Source organism: Eptatretus burgeri, chromosome 12, assembly GCF_056783735.1.
Source record: "Eptatretus burgeri isolate ZD-2024b chromosome 12, Ebu_testis_v1, whole genome shotgun sequence".
Lineage (NCBI taxonomy): Eukaryota > Metazoa > Chordata > Myxini > Myxiniformes > Myxinidae > Eptatretus > Eptatretus burgeri.
Window position 1 is genome coordinate 23,531,907 of NC_140972.1, and position 21,036 is coordinate 23,552,942.

The 21,036-nt window shown below is 43.7% G+C and overlaps 1 protein-coding gene and 1 long non-coding RNA gene across 3 annotated transcripts in view; one reads left to right on the forward strand and one right to left on the reverse strand.

The window, feature by feature from the left end:
* LOC147015256 (proprotein convertase subtilisin/kexin type 5-like) overlaps positions 1 to 21,036 on the forward strand; it is a 117,685-nt gene that overhangs the window by 10,693 nt on the left and 85,956 nt on the right. For both annotated transcript variants that reach the window (XM_085849836.1, XM_085849835.1), the window contains exons 2-3: positions 18,661 to 18,864; positions 20,502 to 20,570. In XM_085849836.1, coding sequence (XP_085705962.1) covers positions 18,661 to 18,864; positions 20,502 to 20,570 — 273 coding nt within the window. The remainder of the gene's footprint in view (positions 1 to 18,660; positions 18,865 to 20,501; positions 20,571 to 21,036) is intronic.
* LOC147015257 (uncharacterized) overlaps positions 5,702 to 21,036 on the reverse strand; it is a 35,396-nt gene continuing 20,061 nt past the window's right edge. Inside the window, exon 3 of the long non-coding RNA XR_015050257.1 lies at positions 5,702 to 7,942. This is a non-coding gene — a long non-coding RNA (uncharacterized LOC147015257). The remainder of the gene's footprint in view (positions 7,943 to 21,036) is intronic.

Genomic DNA, 21,036 nt, shown 5'->3' on the forward strand with positions numbered 1-21,036 from the left:
ATATACATATTTAGCTTATAGTGCAGAAATACAGTTTATTGACGGTTAATATTTGCAATTTTTTTTTTATTCCAGAAACAATTTGTTCACTGTGAACAACCCAGTGTTAACTGCAGTTAATGTCCCAGTGAAATAGAGTGTGACAGAGAGAGGGACGGATGTACGGAGAAATCCAGCTACTTTAATACATCGATAAAGTATTCTTTCATTGCCTTGTGAAGTTGTATTTTTGGATTTGATGAGTGCACAGTTATTCAACAAAAAACAAAATTATGATTTCGTTTTATGTACCCAGGGATCAGAACATAAAATGCAATTCTCATTGAGTCATGAATAAGACACCGTCTTAAAGGCGCAGCCTAGTGCGAGACGTAATGCCGTAATGACGTCCCAGACATAATGCCATCTTACTAAATCCGTCATATCGATGCCGAGTGCCTCACATTCACCCCGTCGCCTACCGATGTTAGATAGTCTAATAGAGTCAGATATCTGTGTTATGATATTCAACTACCATTAGTGAAGCGATGGGAAAGGTTGAGTGCTGGACCACTTGTCCTGGATGACTTGCACGTCAGTTGAAGCCTTGTTTCACGCTAGTCGTAATATCGTAATGATGTTCCAGACATAATGCCATTATGACGTCCCACCAAAAAGAGTGCGACGGACAGAGGGACGGACAGGTGGAGAAATCCGCCTACTTTAACACATAGATAAATTATTCAAGAATTGGTTTATGAGGTTGTATTTTTGGGCTTGATGAAATTTATTTTGCAGGTCTTTGGTGAATGTAATTTTGCATCACTTGGGACCAAGCTGCCAAAGCACGAACGTTCTTCGATGTTGACTGATTGACAAAACTGAATTTTTTCATTGCTAGGAAACGAGTTCACTGGTTGCTATATCCTTGGGTGAGCCGCAATTGGCATTTTCATACTATGGCACCTGATTGTTGCCTTTATATGATACTGCGACTGCAGAGTAGATAAAGATAGTGAATTTAGAAATTTGTTTGAAAAGTTTTTTTTTTATCCAGACTTGGTGTAATGGTTCGGAGCGTGTGCTCTGATTGGGAGCTCGGCAGTTCGAACCCCAGCTGAGTCATACCAACGACTTTTAAAATAGTACGTGCTGCTTCCTTGCTTTATGTTCAGCATTTAAAAAGGATGGAGTATGGACAACAGCTATAGGTTGGAAAACATTGTGCAGAATTGATTGGCCTAATGGCCTCCTCTTGTGTTCAGGTTCCTTGAAAAGGAACTCCTATGAAAGCCTGAAAGCCATATAACATTAATCCTGTGGAGTACTTCATTTGCATGTTTACTAGGTAGGCATCGGTCAATAATCCAAGTCATTTCGTTCTTCTCAAACAAAAGACAAAGCTTTGAGAATGTAGGAGCCCTCTGTGTAGCTTGGTTGATGTTTCTCGGTTGGAAAACTCGACCTAAAGATTCCTTGCTCACAAGACGTGACTTTTTAAATTATTTAAGGAATTTGCACATTTGATCATATAATCTTATGATTGGAATGTTAACGGTCTGGTTGTGTATTAAAAAAGAAAAACTGCTCAAGTTTGAGTCCATGTGTTGTACATTCGGATTTGGACTCGTGGAATGCAGCCGAACATGTAGGCCTACTATCAAGTGTTGAGCACAGCCGGGGCATGTAATTTATAGGTCTTGAATAGGAGGCTTAGAAACCTGTTGCTAGGCTTCTCAAGTTACAAGAATTACAAGGCATTGAAATAAATTTGCAAAGGGGGGAAATTAGAAATAAAACATTAGTCATATGTTGTATGATTCAAAATACATCTGTTTGTGTGTTTGTTTGACTTCTATGCACTCCTGAGCAACTGGACAGAATGAGTTGAAAACTGGTGGTTGTACTCGAGTGTGTACTGGGGGATTTTGGGAGGTTAAAAAGAAATTAATCGTGACCTGAGGGTTCACGTTGGGTGAAGGACACAATTCTATATCTGTAAGTAGAGCGGACCCTCAGTAATACGAAATAGTTTGGACTGAGCCTCTTTCAGATATGTGAAATTTTAGGATATGTGAGGCATCAAATCACACAAATCTACTGAGAAGAATTGAACTTTAAAGGAATATTTAAAAGTATAATTTGGCCGATGCCAAGCATAGCGAGGTCGAGGCCGTTTATTCCTGCTACGTGAAACACCTTGCACCCATGCCTACAGAAACAAACTTTTTGGCATGCGAGCTCCATTTTCCATCCAATCATTGTGTAACTTTGTAAAATATATATATATATATATACATATATATATATATATATATATATATATATATATATATATATATATATATATATTCTGCATGGGTAGGTGCTCCCAATGTTGAAAGTTTTGTGTCAATTGCTCAAGCAGTTGTGGAGAAAACAAATTTAATAATGAATAAAAGTGAAAAGGTGAAGGTGGAAGAAAAAAAGTGAGGGCCTTGGGTGACATTCCACAACATGGTCCAGGATGGTTGTGGATAAATATTACTAGCTGTATAATTTATAATCCAGAAAACAAGGTATTGACATAATTTATGAGAATGACAAATATATAACGAAACCGCTGTGTGCTTTCGCTTTCACTTTCCTTTGCAGAGGAAAACTGCTGGTTCTTCATCTTGCCAACTGTAGCCATTTTGCACTAGCACATGGTATACATGTGGTTTAATTACCTGGGTGTTCTAGTAGAGAATGGATTGCTCATGAATAATTCATAACCACTCAAATTGTTCAGATAATCTGGATGTTCTTATAACTGGAGTTCGTTTATGTGAGGGGCAACTGGATGTATTGCATAATGCCGCCGAGTCGGAATGGAGATTTAGAATATGACCTAGGCCTCTGTTGGTAATCCCAGGTGGCCTGGCCGTATCTGGACAGGTTAAATCGCCCACTTTACGATTTATGACTTGTAATACAGGCTTCCACCTTTTAAACACTACACGATGCCCATTCACATTGGGAGAATTGGGGTACTCCCCCCCACCCCAACCTGAACCCCCCTCCCCAGGACAATTAATTTTTTAACCCCCAAAAACCATTCCCATTCACCCCACATGTACAAGCAGCAGTTTTCAACTCATTCCATCCAGCGGTTCAGGAATGCATAGATCTGAAACAAACAAACAATATTATATTTCATATACGAATTCTCCCACCTCTCTGATGTCTCTGGTTCTCATGTGGAGAATTGTATTTTACGACTTGTAATACCCTCTCTCACCAGGAGCAGCGCTATATGATACACATTTACATAGAAAATTTGCCTCCTGACCCGCCGACTCCCCGACTCCACCTTGAATCACAGGGGCTATAAAATTCATTTTTAACCATCTAAAACCTTCGCATGCACACCCCGAGAAGAACAACTTTTCACAAGTTTTCAACTCATTCTATACAGCAGTTTAGAAATGCATAAAAGTCAAACAAACACACAAACAAACTATAAAGTGAATAGAACACGATAACCCATGCAGCGTTCAGTATGTAATTCAATTTTAATAAAACTATTAAAAAATCGTTTTAAAAAAAAAATCCAGAAGTTTAATTACATAACCATATTGGCAGTCTTTTTCATCCAGATACTGTTCAAGTATATGATTCAATTCAAATAAAAGTTCAAAGAGGTTTAAAGCTGTATAATTAAATTAATTCCGGGTTTTACCGCTGTTTTACCCTGAGTCTTATACCACCCTATTTAACACGTTACATTGGTTATTCATGCCTGTTGTATGTGTCCTTTATAACAGCCTTAAAAACAGTACATTTCCTGTTTGGATAATTTACAGTTTTGTTTGACTGCCAAGTCAAGCAGACAGAGTAAAAAATATCATCTCACTCCTCTTTGCACATGGGTGATCGGGACAAATTCAAAGCCAAAGTATGGTAAAATGAGAAAACTTGTCTTCCAAGTCATGTTCCGATTCATGTTCAAAATATAACATTTGATTTCAATAAGTTGTTCCTCGATCATACACTGACGATCATAAACTGATAAGGCGGACAGACGGATGGACATGAACCAATTGTTTAACCCCGCTTTTCACTTCACATGTGAGGGGTAACAGACATAAAAAGAAACAGACACTTCTCAAATTATGTATAGTCTGATTACTGAAAATCTGGAAGAGCGATCACTTGCGAGAGCGATGTTGTATGTGACCATCTATAAAGTGTGGAAGCATCATCGAAGTGGAGGAATTTATCATATGAAATATAATACTGTGTGTGTTTGTTGGACATCTATGCACTCCTGAACTGTTGGAGGAAATGAGTTGAAAATTGCTGCTTGTATTCGTGGGGTGAATGTGAGTGGTTTTAGGGGGTAAAAACAATGCATATACACAGGCCTGAACACAGACCTCTGAATGACCTTTTCGAATCAAATTTTGTTTGGGTCATTTGATCTTAAAAGGCTAACATTGTATGACTGCCAAGATTATCATACACCTGAAAAGTCAAAATGATAGATCTTAAAAGGTCGAACGGTGCTTGACCTTAAGATGTTTAACAATCCAAATTGTCTACCATTTAGTGCGAACACTTCAATATAATTAAATTTTCTAACCTTTAGTGGTGACACTACAATTTGTTTTCCAACAGTCCAGTTTTGTGTGTATATATATATATATATATATATATATATATATATATATATATATATATATATATATATATATATATATATATATACAATTTTGGATCTCGTGGTGATAAGAAATTGTAGTGACAAGCACTGATGTAATCTCACAGATTTGTACTGATGGTTTTAGAGATGTCTGTACAGAGGAGACAATGTGGAGTGTGAGTTACCGAAGTGGAAAGATGAGTTATGTGTGCTTCATGTATTGCAAAAAAAAAAGAAGAGAAAAAAAAAAGTCCATTGTTGTGTGAGAGTGACTTACGAGTTGAGTTGGTAAACTCTCGTATTTGTCACTGGTCTGGATTATATTCCCGTATTCACTCAGCAGAATTTTCTGCACTCTGCAACAGTGACAACCTAACCTGTCGATGATTGGTTCTCATCCATGGAAACATTTGCAGTTAATACTGTGCAGTGTTGAGCACGTCATTTATGTCAAGAGTATATGCCTCCACTACCACCTTTCTTGAGCTACCAAAGGAGGTACGTTATGGAGCATTGATCTGGTGTTTATGCTTGACGGGTCACTTTGGTTATTGCGTCTTTATGTGCTGATGCCATTTTAATTGAGGAAAGATTTTTGAATTAACTCCATGTCAAGGCTGAGCTCTTAATTTAAAAGGCAGTATGAGAGAGTTATGTTGGGGCCAGGGTTATAGGGATTAGGAGCTTGGAAAAGTTCACAGTGAAACATAAAACATGACCTTTGACATCTAAAATCACCATTACGTTGTGCTGTTCTGTGAAATATATTTACGACTCCTATCTTTAACGGCCTAAATGATTTTCACAATCCAGGCCTGACGTTCAACTGAAGGTGATTTGGAAAGGAATTTAATTTGTTCATTGTGTGGTGATAACTCCCCTACTCTTCGTAAAGGACTGTCTGTGATCTTTAGATCCACTCATTAATGCTAGCAGATGGGACAACTAGTTTAACGCTCATCCGAGCGACACCACAATTCACGATGCAATGTCTTGCCTGCGAAGCTCCATTCTTATAGTTTATATTCGGGTCAGGAATCAAACTCAGACTCATGGTGATAAGAAATTGTACTTTATCTTCGTCAATAAATAACAACAACATGCCACATTGTAACCGTTCATCAAAACAATTCGAAATTCTGGACTACTTGGGAGCGTTGTTATAAATAAATAAATAAATAAACTTGTACCTTTCCCCTCTGGTGAGGAGGAAAAAAAATTATAAAGCAATCGATGTCTATGTGGTCCTTCCAAAGCAGAACAAATCTGGTTATACACTGCCTGACGAGGGGTGAGTTCATATCGCAATCTGATTTGAAAATGTAAGCCATGATTCCAAAGGGACTTGAAATCTAAATATTGACTCTGGGTGAGGTGAACATGTTGAGTTTTTATTTGTTTATTTATATACAACTTTGTGTTCACTTCAAAGGAGCAAACCTCTCTGTGAACAAAATTCACCTTGAACCATGAACCACAGTGAGTTTCGATGAACTCTGCTCACAAAGCTTGCATCGTGCTAATCTCTAATGAACGCATTTAAACTGATTATGATTGTCGTTAATGACCACAATTGTTTCCCCCTTGTGAGGTTGGCTGGGGAAAGTTTTTGTCCCAAATCTTCCACGAAATGGCGGGCTTCGTCTAATGTTCAACTAAGCAGGTCAGAGCAGGAATTTTCAATTTGTTCAGCCAGGCATCATTTACCGACTCTGAGGAAATGACACCGTGAGATCTTTAACATCGACCAACTCATGCAAGCAGATGGGACACTCAGTTTAATGTCCACCCAAGAGATAGCACACACATTGGTGAATCGCTCTGCCTGTGTAACACCAAGATGACAGTTTGTAATGCGGCCAACATTTGAACCCAGGCGAGACAGCTTAAAGGCAAGTACACATTTACACTGCCTGAATGCTAAACAAACTTGCATGTCACAAAATAAAATGTCACAGCTTAGTATTTGCTAACAGGGGTCATCTATTTATCAATTCGGGAAGTATGGCAGAATGCTTGAAACAATATGCCCCACACATGTCCCCTTCCCTTATCGTTGGACAGAATTGACTGATTAATTTGTGGTTATAATAATTTCTACATTCAGGAGGTGTATGGACCAGCGACTCAGCCGACACACTGCCCATGTCTAGGTATACATGTATATGTCCAATTTTCTCCAATTTCCCTCGGGTGGGTATTAATCAGTGCGAGTGACCGTGAGGAATGTGATTATGTGTCAAACAAAGGTGACAATTGAGCCATATGGAGGTCTGAGGCAATAACGCACGTCACACTTAAAGCCATTCCTGCGAGAAATCACATATGATACCCCAATATAAGCTGCAAACAATCCACATACAGTCCACATATAATCTGATGGCTGTAAAAATCGGACAGGCAATGGGATACATTATTCATACATAAAGGCTCATTTAAGCACCTTTATTAGCTAAAGGTCATTGCGGCCAATCTTGTGGCCTACCTAGAGGCCTAGCTAGTCAAAGAGGCTTAGGTCTGTTAGGCTGTGGGCTAATGCAACAAGCATCGAATGCCTCAAGGACATTGGGTTTCCTCCAAATTTATTTCAATCTCGGGTCAAGCAACAAGAGCGACTCTTTTAAAGGGTAATCATACATTTGACGGAATTGACTGAATGGTTTGTGCTTGTAATAATTTTTACTTCCAGTAGGTGTACCCCTCGAAACATCACAATAGGCTATCTGTACACCTTCATATAGTGTTTCTACAAGGTGGAAAAACCCCGAGGGAGGGTGGGGGGCAAATGAAGTGGCCACAATCAACTTCTATTGTATGACCCTTAATTCCCCTGGCAAGTTTTGTTGAGATTGGATAAGTAACAACTGAATGCATCATGGTCAGACAAGCAAACAAACACCAAATTGCATATTTTAGTTTGATATCTTCTTGTAGAAAGATGTAACATTATAAACTTGATATAATTTTCATCATTTCAATGATAAACAAGACACAGCATTTCACAATGCTGAGCCCCAGCAGGATGTATAGATTATTTTTTAATGCAAACTTATAATCCTGTTTTTTGCTGCTCAAAGCTGCAGATGTCTGACATAAACTTTTAAACATCTTAGAATGACTGATATAGATTACAGTAGATCTTGGTGTTGAAAAACATCCTCAGGTCCAGGTACGTCTCACGAGGACAACATAATCCACATTGAATGAATTTGTGGTTAAATTGGAAAACTTTGCTGAACTGTGCTGAAGGTCACCCAGGCATGCTCGTCAAGCCTATGGCTTGAATTGTCTGCAAGGCTGGAAAGAAATGATGCAAAGATAATCTTTAAACACAAGTTGTTGTGGCAGCAAATACTGTACAGAATCGATGCATTCCTCACTTGTAGTTAATTTAGAGAACTTTGTTCCAATTTTATTATGGAAAACACCCTGCAGAGTATTGCCAGGGTATGTAGATTGTGTTAGATCTGAGAATGACCCATGTATGTATGTATATACAGTATATGTATATATATATATATATGTATATATATGTATACATATGTATATACATATATACATATATATATACATATATATATATATATATGTATATATGTATATATATATATATATATATGTATATATATATGTATATATGTATATACATATGTATACATATATACATATATATATACATATATATATATATATATATACATATATACATACATATATATATATACATATATATATATATATATATATATATATATATATATATATATATATATATATATATATATATATATATATATATATATATATATATATATATATATATATATATATATATATATATATATATATATATATATATATATATATATATATATATATATATATATATATATATATATATATATATATATATATATATATGTATATATATATATATATATATATATATATATATATATACATATATATATATATATATATATATATATATATATATATATATATATGTATATATGAATATGTATATGTATATGTATATATATGAATATGTATCTAAATGTATGTATCTATATGTATGTATATGTATATATATATATATATATATGAATATGTATATGTATATGTATATATATGAATATGTATCTAAATGTATGTATCTATATGTATGTATATGTATATATATATATATATATGAATATGTATATGTATATGTATATATATGAATATGTATCTAAATGTATGTATCTATATGTATGTATATGTATATATATATATATATATGTATATATATATATATATGTATCTATATGTATGTATGTATATGTATATAGACGGGCCTGGGGCCGAGACCACGTCGAGCCTACCCGTCTGGTGATGAGCCGCAAAATGGCGGTGGCGCCCCGACTCCGCGGGCCTCGCTGGCACTGCCTGGAAATGGGGTGGGAACGGGGCCCCCTTCTCACACTATCTCAGCGCGGGGGGGGGGGGGGGGAAACAGGAGGGGGTTGCTGATGCTCGGGGGAATGAGGATATCTCGCTGGCTTGGGTCCCGCGACGAGCGTCTCCACCGCGACCTCGGTCGCGTTACCGGCCTCCCCTCTCCGCAGCTCCTCGACTCTGACACGAGCGCCCTCTCGACTGCCTTCGCCGCCGCCACCTCTCCAACTCTCCACTCTTCTCAGCTCCGTCCAACTGCTTTCTCTGACTCTTCTCTACTCTCCTTGACTGACTGCCTTTTCGGCGAGCGAACGTGGCCCTTTATAGCCCCCGGGGCTTCGCTCCTTCACCTTCGACCCTTCACCTCTCGCTGGCTCCCCATTGGACAGAGGAAAAGTGGGCGTGAATGATTTTTGATCCGCGAATCTGCATATTGCGATTATACTCCGATGCACCTGGAGGCGGGGCCAAATCGCCCCACGCTCGCTGATAGGACGGAACAGAAGTGGGCGTGAATCGTTTTTGATCCGATTTCTTCGGAAAGGCTGGTGTTTTTGCACCCGCTGCTCGGTGCGCGCCCTGCACGAGTCCAGGATCGGCGCCCACAAGCGGCGCAGGAATGGCGGTGATGCGATGGTTGCGAGAGCGAGATGTGACGGCAAGGGTCGTGGCTGTTGGTGTGAAGCGGCGTTGCGGTTGGTGGTTGTTGTGTGATGGCTGTTGAGACGTGGTTGGTGGTGGTTGTGGTGGTAGTAATGGCGGCTGGCCCAAAATAAAGATAGTAAAAGAAAAACGGCTATCTAAAAGGGTCGCAGCCCGAATGAATGACATTTATTCCCTCTAAACAACGGGTTTGGACTAACTACACATATACTTACAGAGATATCTCACCTAAGGGACCTGAATGGTGGTTTGCGAATTTCGTCAACCACAACACTACCCCCTCCCCTTTTTACAGACTCGTCCCGAGTCGTCAAATTTTCGTGTGCCATCATGTGTAGTTTTCCCCTAGTACATTTTACCTACGGATCCCTGAGTGCGACATTCATGGTATTCGTTTCCCCAAAATAAATAACCTGAGGGCTGAGTAACTACCTAAACAAACTCACTCACACGGACGACTTAAATAAAATTGCCGGCGCTAGGACAGACATGCCGGGGGCGCACTCATATGTACAGTACATCTTAACCTTAACTTACAAATTTTACACTAAACCATGGCCCAGGATCAATGGACTCTGCAAAAAGAAAGCAGTTAGCAGGGAGCCAGGCTGCTCGCATGCAGTCTCTGGCTCAAACAATGCAGGTGACAGGGAACGTGGCCGGCTGCTCACTTGCAGTCCAAGGCCTTCCCTTTTTAACTGAACGCAGTGAACCACAACGGTGCATGGGCTGCACAAACGCAGTCTCCATGCCAGCTCAAGTGGCACACGCAATGAACACAACGAATGGATGGACGAATGGATGGACGCAAACACGGTGCACGGGCCGCCACTGCAGGCCCGTGTTGTAGCTGCCAACAGGGCAGTTCTCGCAGCTTGCAAACTGTTGCTTTCTGATCCTGGCGCACATGGCAATGAACAGGGGGGGGGGGCAAAGCAAAAATTGAACGGGCCTGGTGAACAGGGGCAGTGGGCATGGCATGGCAAAGGTGAGCAGGCAACCACAGCCTGCAGAAGAAGGCCGCTGCAGGCAAACACAGCCGGCAGATGAACTGGCCGGCACAGGCCTTGCAGAAAACAGCTGCAGACGATCCGGCCGGTACAGGCCTTGCAGCACAGCAGCTGCAGCCGATCCAGCCAGCACAGGCCTTGCAGCAAAACAACAGCTGCCGATGAAGCTGGCCAGCCTTCGCCGTTCAGTGGAGGTTGGTGGAGGGAGTGCGGTGGTGCTGGCCACTCGGAAGGCGGGCTCGGACCTACCCTACGGACTCCCTCCCAACCTATCGCCTTTGTCTGTAACTGTCCATACCCACCCCCTTAATTTGTGAAACCCAATTTAGCCCCAACTTATTTTTTTGTTGTTTTTATTTTTACTTCCCCACTATAAATCGTCCCCTAACCCCCTGTACTGTCCTTGTTCGGCTAACCTATCCTGTCACCTAGCCTACTCCCAACCCCTACGTTCCCTTCCCGGAGGAGAATAAGGGAGAGCTAGCGTCCTGTGTCGAGGCCCAACTCAAGCCTCAGGATGGCCTCCCCAGAGTTCAGCGATCTATAACACAAAGTGGGTCCAGCGGCCCACAACGAGAGCGAGGGGATGGATGGTGCGGAGGGGTACACTTCCTATTCTACCCTATCCATTTAACTGTTAAACTACCCAGGGGCTTTCAACAAGCGCCTCGCGCTTAAGCTATTGGTTCTAACAACCCAGATTCCCGTCGCCTGTGTTGGTGTCCTCAGAATTTCGGGCCTCGCCCCCCAATTTTCTTTCCGTGCCCTCACACGGTCTCATGGCTGGGACGCGTGGCTCCCTTTGGCAGGCACGACCCTCTGCCGAATCTCCCGCTATGGCAGCCCCGGGCACTACACTGCCTCCGAGCCTACCAGCTCCCTAAACACCGGGGAGTACCCCCATGGCACCTCCCCTGAAACGCACACGTGGCAGGCTGGCTTCCCGGGCCCCTTTCCGAGGGTCACCCGTGCCCACAACACTGCCCACGCGGCTAATGGCGCCCCGGGCCCCCGCACCAAGTAGACGCACCCGTGCCCACTACGCTATCCCGGCCCCCCATGGGCCCTTGGCCTACCACGGCCGACTAGCCTGGTGCCCGGGGTACCCACTCAGCGATACTCACCTTTCGCAGCCACTCTCCCAGCCCGTCAACAGGGCTCCTGCACCCCTCCAAATGGGTTTCGAGCCTACATTCACACCAACAACAAAACGACCTCCATTTTTGTTATTTTGACTAACCCAGCTAACTCACTCTACACTGACCCCGGGGTCCCTTGGGCGGGAGTCACTCCTCCCCCCAATCACTCATCGCACCATGCAGTCCCCATTCGCTCCATACACACAGACCCGCTGGCCTCACTCACTCATCATGTACTCACCTCACAACTCTTCAACACACACACCACTGAACTCTGCCATCCTTCTAACTACTTCCCCTAACTAACTCGTGCTCCCACGTCGTCCCTTAAACTACAGCACGTTCCTTTTAACACTACGTAGCTAAACTACGTCCCCTCTACACATCCACAAGTCTGTCACTGTCTCCAAATAATCCAATTAATCAATTTCCCAACCTAAATCTCGCTACAATCCCTCTCACTCATCCATTCCACGGACTCCATGAGGACTTACCCCTGCCCCATGAAGTCGGTCTAACTCAGCTAACCCTTCCCCCTAACTAGTTTCCATCCTGTGCCCTGGTAAGGGGGTCTTCCACCCCTTGCCCGGGAATCCTGTGCACCCGAAAGTGAGGCTTGCTTTTCTTTTCTTTTTTTTTCCACATGCGCAGCACCAGCGCGGAAACTCACAGCTCGCGCACTTTGCACCTGCCCGTGACGTCATGCAGCTGCACGTGTACCTCGTCCCTCCTTGGACGGTACCATCCGGCAGGGATACCCCTCCTGCCGGATTCCAACCCCACGTGCAGCCATGACGTCACCGTGCGCATAAAAAATCACAAGCCCCACGTCTCGAGGGGTTCCCCACGCGAACACATGTGCTTTGCCCGTTGGAGCTTAACACACACACGCCCGCGTGGAGAACTCATCCGGTCCAAATCCGAAATCCTGCCTAAACTTTGTCCGTCCGCGGGATCGGCAAATCCACCGCGTGCGTTTCCGGACCGGGACTTCATTCCCGCAAGCGAGCACGTGGGGGCCTCGTGCGTTGCACAGCACGGACCTCGTGCTCGCTGCTGGGTGAACCCGGCACGGTCCCCGAAACAACTACAGCCGCTACTCGGCTTTCTTTCTTCTGTCGCTGTCGTCGTCGCCATTCAACACACGCACTCCCGCGTGTTACAACGCTAACAGACCTCACCATTTAACTCACACCAGAGACGCGGCTGCATGTTCACACATGCCGACCGACATATAACTTACACACAACGACCTTGCACACGCTGTCTCTCTCACGCATACCACCTCCCTCGCACACGTGGCTTCACTCACTCGCGGCCTTCCACTCACTTGTGCCATTTCCCTCACACAAACCATACCACTCACACACGCGGGGGCACTCGCCCGCGGTGCCTCACTCATACTGGCCGTTTCACTCACACACACGGCCTCTTCCACACACGGCATGCTGGGAAGCACGCCCTTTGGCACGCTTGCCACCACACCACTCACACACGCGGAGGCACTCGCCCGCGGTGTCTCACTCACACACGCGGGGGCACTCGCCCGCGGTGTCTCACTCACACACCGTGCCTCACTCACACACGCGGGGGCACTCGCCCGCGGTATCTCACTCACACACGCGGGGGAACTCGCCCGCGGTGTCTCACTCACACACACGGGGGCACCCGCCCGCGGTGTCTCATCCATACTGGCGGTTTCATCCACACACGGGGACGCACTCACACCTTGCACCACACACACAGGGACAACCACACTGGGGATTCGTGTCCCCACAAGGGTCTCCGGGGCCTCTATACCCCCCAAGCTCTCCGTGCACCTGTCCACAGCACCCGTCCCCTCAACCTCGCAAAGCACGACCGAACCCACCTGGTCGTGACTCGCCTCAAGGGGGCATACTCCCTCCCCTCGTTCCTGGAGGAGGCTATCCCGCTGCTCGCACTGGGTCTCTACCCAGTCCGCCAGCTCACCCCCATTATCCTCCACCACCTCCGTGTGTGTGTGTGTGCGTCACTAACCTTGTCCAATTCACCCTCTATCTCCCGTGTCTCTATACATTTTATTCTTTCTGTCGTCTCCTCGTGTCGATTGGTCTCTGCTTCTTTCTGGCGTCTTTCCCTTATCTTTATGTAGGTCAACCTTGCTTTCTCCTTAAGTCGCTCCCGTCCTTCCCTGTTTTTCACTCCTTGCTCTTTCATGATCTCCGCGTACCTCATCCTTGCTTTCCGTCTTAATTGTTCTTTTCTCTCCCTCCCAATTACTTTCACCTCGTCTCTTGTCTCCCGAATTATTTTCTCCTTACCCGCCTCCACCGCGGGCCCGACAGCCATTGCACTCCCTCCCAGCTCGTTCGATCCCACACGTGGAGTCGCCATTTTAAGCTCCCTGGTCACTGCCTTCATGCCCGCCTGCAGGCTTCGGCCCATGTTCTGCGTCTCACCCCGCAGCTCTTTCATTTCTTCCTTCATGTTTGTTTCCATTTCGTTCATTTGCTTGTTCATGCTTTTTATTTCGTTTTTCATTTCATGCGCATCCGCATTCATCTTTGCCAGCATGGTGAATAGCTGGGTCATGTCGGGTGCGCTTGGGTGAGCCGATTCGGCAAGGATCGGGGGGTTTTGGTGGAGAGGGGGAGGGGAGGTGTCATACACCGCGGCCGCCGCCGCACCTATTTCGGGCTCTGGGTTCAGTTGGGGGAGTTCGTGTTCCTGCACAACCAACATTTCCTGCACGGAGTTTTCATCCTGGACCATGGATCCTACATTACTACACATGTACATTTCTAATACCCCCGGCTCCCGCTCGCCTTGAGACGCCATCTTATTTCTCGTAAAAGGTTAATTTGAATCGCTCGTAATTTGGAGGGAATCGGGGGTCGCTCGTCTCACCCCTGGACCGATTCCCGTGAATTTAGCTGGAGTTAGGAGAGCCCGTTGTCCCGTTCTCCGACACCAGTGTCGCGAGGAGGGGGATGGGTTTGTGTCCCACTCCTGACAACAGTGTTGCGGATTCGCGCCCGCCGGCGTGCGAACGGCCACGTAACTCGAATCGCGGCACGTCGCCCACCGGACGGACAATCCAGTCGTGACCCTCTCGGACTAACGCCGGGAACCAGTCACGGGTGGACCTTTCGGTCTCACCGCGATCGAGCCAATCAGCCCCCGCGTGGGATAGGGTTGCTCGCCAAATTCGACCTACCTAAGTACCCACGCGGAGGGTAGACCGGGTGATCGCACCTCGCCGCAGGTCGACTTCGGACACGGGCCACTTCAGCGACCCGTTCCGTACTATCGGAATAACCGAGCGGTGTTATCGTCGACCTCGACGGTTCGATTAATTATCGGGCGTATTCAGCCCACTACCAACCCTTTACGTGAAGCAAGATGAGGATTCAATGAAGGAAATGACGAAGCGAAGCGGGAAACAGTTCAACACAAAGCACATTTATTCGCGGCACACGGGAGCACACATATACAATTCCACCAAATGCACACAGAAAAGACACAATGTAATTTACACAAAAAGCAAATGTAAAAGCGAAAACACAATGCAGAGCTAATACCGACTACCGAGCACACGGCAACACTTATACAATTCTACTTCACAGACGGCGCCGACAACACATACCCAAAACCAAGGAAAGAATACCCTCAAGGATGAGGCGGGCCTGAGGCCGAGACCGGGTCGCGCCTACCCGTCTGGTGATGAGACGCGGAGCGGCGATGGTGCCTCAACTCCGCGGGCCTCGCGGACAGTGTCTGGTAGGGGGTGGGAAAGGGGCCCCCTTGGTCGCACTATCTCAGCGCGGGGGGAAACAGGAGGGGGTTGCTGATGCTCGGGGTATAGAGGATTTTTATTATCCCGCGACGAGCGTCTCCACCTCGGCCAGGTCGCGCTGTCGGCCTCCCTGGGGTGCAGCTCCCGACGCGAGCACCCCCTCGTCTGGTGTCGCTGCCTTTCCACAGCTCCGTCCCTCCGTTCCGACTCCAACGCACACGACGACCAGCTCCTTCTTGCCAACTCCACCGCCCGCGAAGTCTTGACTCTCTGTTTCCGACTCTCCTACTCTCCTACTCTCCGCCTCTGGACTCCCTGGACTGACGAACACGGTCCTTTTATCCGCCCCGTAGCTTCGCCCTCTCATCTTTGACCCCCTCCCTTCGACCTTTCACCTCGCTCCCCATTGGCCCGAGAAAAAGTGGGCGTGAAGGCTTTTTGATCCATAAATTTGCATATATCGATCGCCTTGGGGGCGGGGCCAATTCGCCCCTCGCTCACCGATTGGACGGCAAAAAGTGGGCGTGTGTCGTTTTTGATCCGTTTTTGAAGCACAAAATCCGTGATTTTGTACACGCTGTTCGGCGCGCGCCCTGCACGAGTCCAACACCGGTACCCACAGCGGGGCAAGAACGGTGGCGATGCGACGGTTGCGAGGTGTGACGGGAAGGTCGTGGCGGTTGTGGTGAAGCGGCGTTGTGGTTGGTGGTTGATGTTGTGGTTGTGGTGGTAATCATGGCGGTTGGTCCAAAATAAAGATAGCAAAAGAAAAACGGCTATCCTGAAGAGTCGCAGCACGCATAAATGACATGTATTCCCACTAGACAACGGGTTTGGGCCTAACTACACATGTACTTACCGAGATACCTCACCTAAGGGACCTGAATGGTGGTTTGCGAATTTGGTAACCACAACAATATATATATACAGCGGCTTGCTGTGCTTGCCTCACCACACGTTGCTCCAGTTGGACAAACACCGCCACATTATTAAAAACAGCTCACCGTCGTGTTATGAACAACACCTCACCTCCAGGTTATTAAAAACACCTCACCTCCAGGTTATTAAAAACACCTCACCTCCAGGTTATTAAAAACACCTCACCTCCAGGTTATTAAAAACACCTCACCTCCAGGTTCTTAAAAACACCTCACCTCCAGGTTATTAAAAACACCTCACCTCCAGGTTATTAAAAACACCTCACCTCCAGGTTATTAAAAACACCTCACCTCCAGGTTATTAAAAACACCTCACCTCCAGGTTATTAAAAACACCTCACCTCCAGGTTATTAAAAACACCTCACCTCCAGGTTATTAAAAACACCTCACCTCCAGGTTATTAAAAACACCCCACCTCCAGGTTATTCAAAACACCCCACCTCCAGGTTATTAAAAACTCCTCACCTCAACGTTATTAAAAACACCTCACCTCCACGTTATTCAAAACACCTCACCTCCAGGTTATTCAAAACACCTCACCTCCAGGTTATTAAAACCACCTCACCTCCAGGTTATTAAAACCACCTCACCTCCAGGTTATTAAAACCACCTCACCTCCAGGTTATTCAAAACACCTCACCTCCAGGTTATTAAAAACACCTCACCTCCAGGTTATTCAAAACACCTCACCTCCAGGTTATTAAAAATACCTCACCTCAACATAATTCAAAACACCTTAACACCACACAATTTAAAACACTGCACCACCATGTAACCGCCATGTTATTAAAAACACCTCACCTCCACATAATTAATAAACAGCTCCTTCGTCCATTCAAAACACCTCACCACTCGTCGCTATGGAGACAGGCTTGTTTTAACTTGTGATAAGTACGCGATTTGCCATATTGTCATGATTTACACAAATCAGAATTCAAACAATTTTTTTGAAGTTAAAGATTCAAGTTTAAAAAATAAAAATCCCCCCAAAAATCTGGTACGTCTTCACAAAAGTTTGAGGGAGTAGTTCAATGACAACACAGAACAGACACTGCTATATATATATATATATATATATATATATATATATATATATATATATATATATATATATATATATATATATATATATATATATATATATATATATATATATATATATATATATATATATATATGCATATATGCCACCACTGTTGATTACATTTGTTTCTTTTATTACTAATTATAAACACTTTACATTGGGGTGTTGAGCAAATTTCTGGTTCTTGACAGAACCTTAGCCTTGTGGGTGCTCATTGATCCGGAAAGGCAGACTCGCATCTCTGATATTTTCATCGCCTCTGATCTTATTTTGTAATTTTTTTTCTTTACAGATATTGGAGTTCTTGGAAGATTTAAACAATAAAATATTTACAGACTGACAGTAGAGTAGTAGGCAAATGATTGCATTTATATATTATAGTGCTCATTATATATACTTACATGAGAGGGTTGAGCAGATTTCTGGGCCTTGACAGAACCTCTTGTGAGTGCTGATGGGCCTCGAGAAGCAGACTCAACTCTTTCGGCACATACATAGATACACATGGCTATTTCGTAATTCTCATGATTATATCATCATAAATGTAAAATTGTTGAAGGCTTGGGTACATTATTCAACAATGGATTCACAAGTAAATGAGCTGTCATAATATGAAAGGCACCAACGATGTTGTGAACAATTCTTCATAAAAGTTTGTAGGGTTAAAACTTTCACCAAATTTTTTGGTGCAACTATTTAGGTAATAGTTTATATTCATGCAAATGTTTTGTACATTAATGACGTTTTATCAGCACACTCTGACTGAGACTTCAAGGCTGTAAGGTTCTCACACTTCCCAGACCTCAAGGCTGTTTGATTCTCATGTTTCTCTGCTGTAACAAATTGGAGTAAGTGCTCACTCACGAGCATGATAAGAAAAAGATGAAAGTGTGTTGTATGGAGTTTGTTCATTGATGTTCATGTTTACATGACTTAACACATGCTGCATTATTTGTATTATGTAGGTCGGAATGGTGAAGAGCGTTTTCTCCACCAGAAGCACTGTCGCCTTTTATGCCCTTTGGGTTACTACCGTGACTTGAGGACATATGAATGTCGACACTGCCTACCACACTGCTTGATATGCTCTGACAGAGACCACTGCACCAGCTGCTGGCTGAGCTACAAACTGGATGGCGGACAATGCCGTTTTGTGCACTGCCACGATGGTTCGTCATCCTTATTTGCTAATAGGAAAAAGCTTGTCTGGTCACGTTGCTTCTTTCGAAATGGCAGTAGACACATTTATTTATTTATTTATTTATTTATTTATTATACCATTGATATTTGGCATTCTGCTGTGTTCATCAGCTGCGTAGGAATTATTTAATACGTATCTTTTACCAAGAAGGACTATGTAAACAATTACTTGATCATGCATGACATTCTTCACAATGAAATATCCGTTTACAGTGAAAATTGTGGGTTATTGAGTCTGCTGGTGGAATTCAAAAGCACATTCAAGTATAAAACTTGTAAAACTAAGAAAAAAACCACCAGAAAAAAAAATAAATTGAAATCTTCGGTTCATCACGCAGGGTTTTGTATATGTGTATATGTATGTATGTATATATATATATATATATATATATATATGTATATATTTTATGTATATATGTATGTGTATATGTATATTTATATATGTATATGTATATACATGTACACATATACATATATTGACTCCATGGTTACCCAGGGTAAGCCCTTTGTTGTTTCAAACTCTTCCCACACTTCCTCCACAACTGCATAGACATTCACAAATAGTACACACATGAGAAACCCATTGCTACCCACCCCCTCAGATGCCTGACTGGTTTCATCGCGTGTTGGTGAATAATTATCAGCCCAATCCCTCCTCCTTCCAAATTTCCAGTTTTACTTCCTGAGAGTTTCCTTCTGTATCCATCTTGTCTACCCTATGCATCCTGTCCTGCCCCTCATTCCAATCAACATCCATTGTTTGTCCAAGTTTGCCTCTACCTTGGCCTTGAACTCTGCTTTTGATGTTTCCCTCTCCTTACATTTGCTCCTTTTGTCCTGTTTATGTCCTTATCAATTTAGTGTACTAACTTGAGCTCTTCCACAAGGCTCGACTATGTGTAGAAAAAACAAACAAACATAAAAAACAACCCATTGGGGTGACACTAATGAGGGAGCACATACAGATGCAAAGACTGATTCATACTGCACAATCAAAACTAAACTGGATATTAAGAGTTTCAGAACAAATGCTTTGCTGGTGAGGGGAAAGCGACTTTCAGGCCACCCTCTTCATGTTACTTCCAGCTTTTTACTACAGCCACCCAGATCAAACAAACATTACGTTAAGAAACAAAAAGCATAACCCAAAAGTATTTTCTGGTACAACGAACTACCCTACACAACTTGATGTGCCAGCCATCACACTTTTATAAAAAGCCTGAAAGTTTTTTTTTTTTTACGAGTTCCTTTAAAAGCAACTTCAGCACAGGAGAGGGCTATTAGGCACATCAAGCCTGCGCTATTATATATTGCCAACTTATGGTTGTTTGTCATACGTTACTCAATCATTTTTAAATGCCGAGCTTCAAGCAGGGAGGCAGCATACGGAATTTTTAAAGTCCTTGGTATGACAGCCGGTGTTTGAGCCAATGACTTCCCCAGAGTTGGAGAAGAAGCTCTAACCATGACACCACTGATTCTGGTGATTGAAATTCTGGCAACCTCATACTGATTGAAATTTGTGATCCATGTTGTGGTGTGAAATTTTGTTCAGATTATGATTATTGTTGATTATGATAATAGCAGTTGCATGGTCTTCCTACAGGACAGGCGAAAGATCAAAAGACAGGCGAATGTGTGGATTGTGGCATCGGCTGTGCTGATTGCACTGCAGGTAAGACATTATTTCGTTGGCTTCTGACATTCAGACTTGAGGCTGGAAAGATAGTTCAGAAGTAAAACACAAGGAACACAAGGGAATTAGACACAGGTGGAGGCCATTCAGCCCATCATGCCTGTGCCACATCAACATCACACCAATTTATCAACACCAGATCAAAATAAGAAAATGCAAAATGTTTCTTTCTTCTTTTTACAATTAATTGTTTTTTGTGGAGTTTTTTGTAGTTTTTGTATCCCCCCAGGGAAGGGGCATGGGTTTGGGTAAAAAACAGACATCAACCACACAACACCCCTTGATGAGAACCCCACCAACAGCACTCCTTACACATGCACACAATCACCCATCAATGCTCAAGCTACCTAAAAGTCCTGTCAACATCCCGAAACCCCTCTATCTCCCTAACTTCCAGGTACCGATCTAATTCTAATTTAAACTTATCTACTGTTTCTGCTGCCAC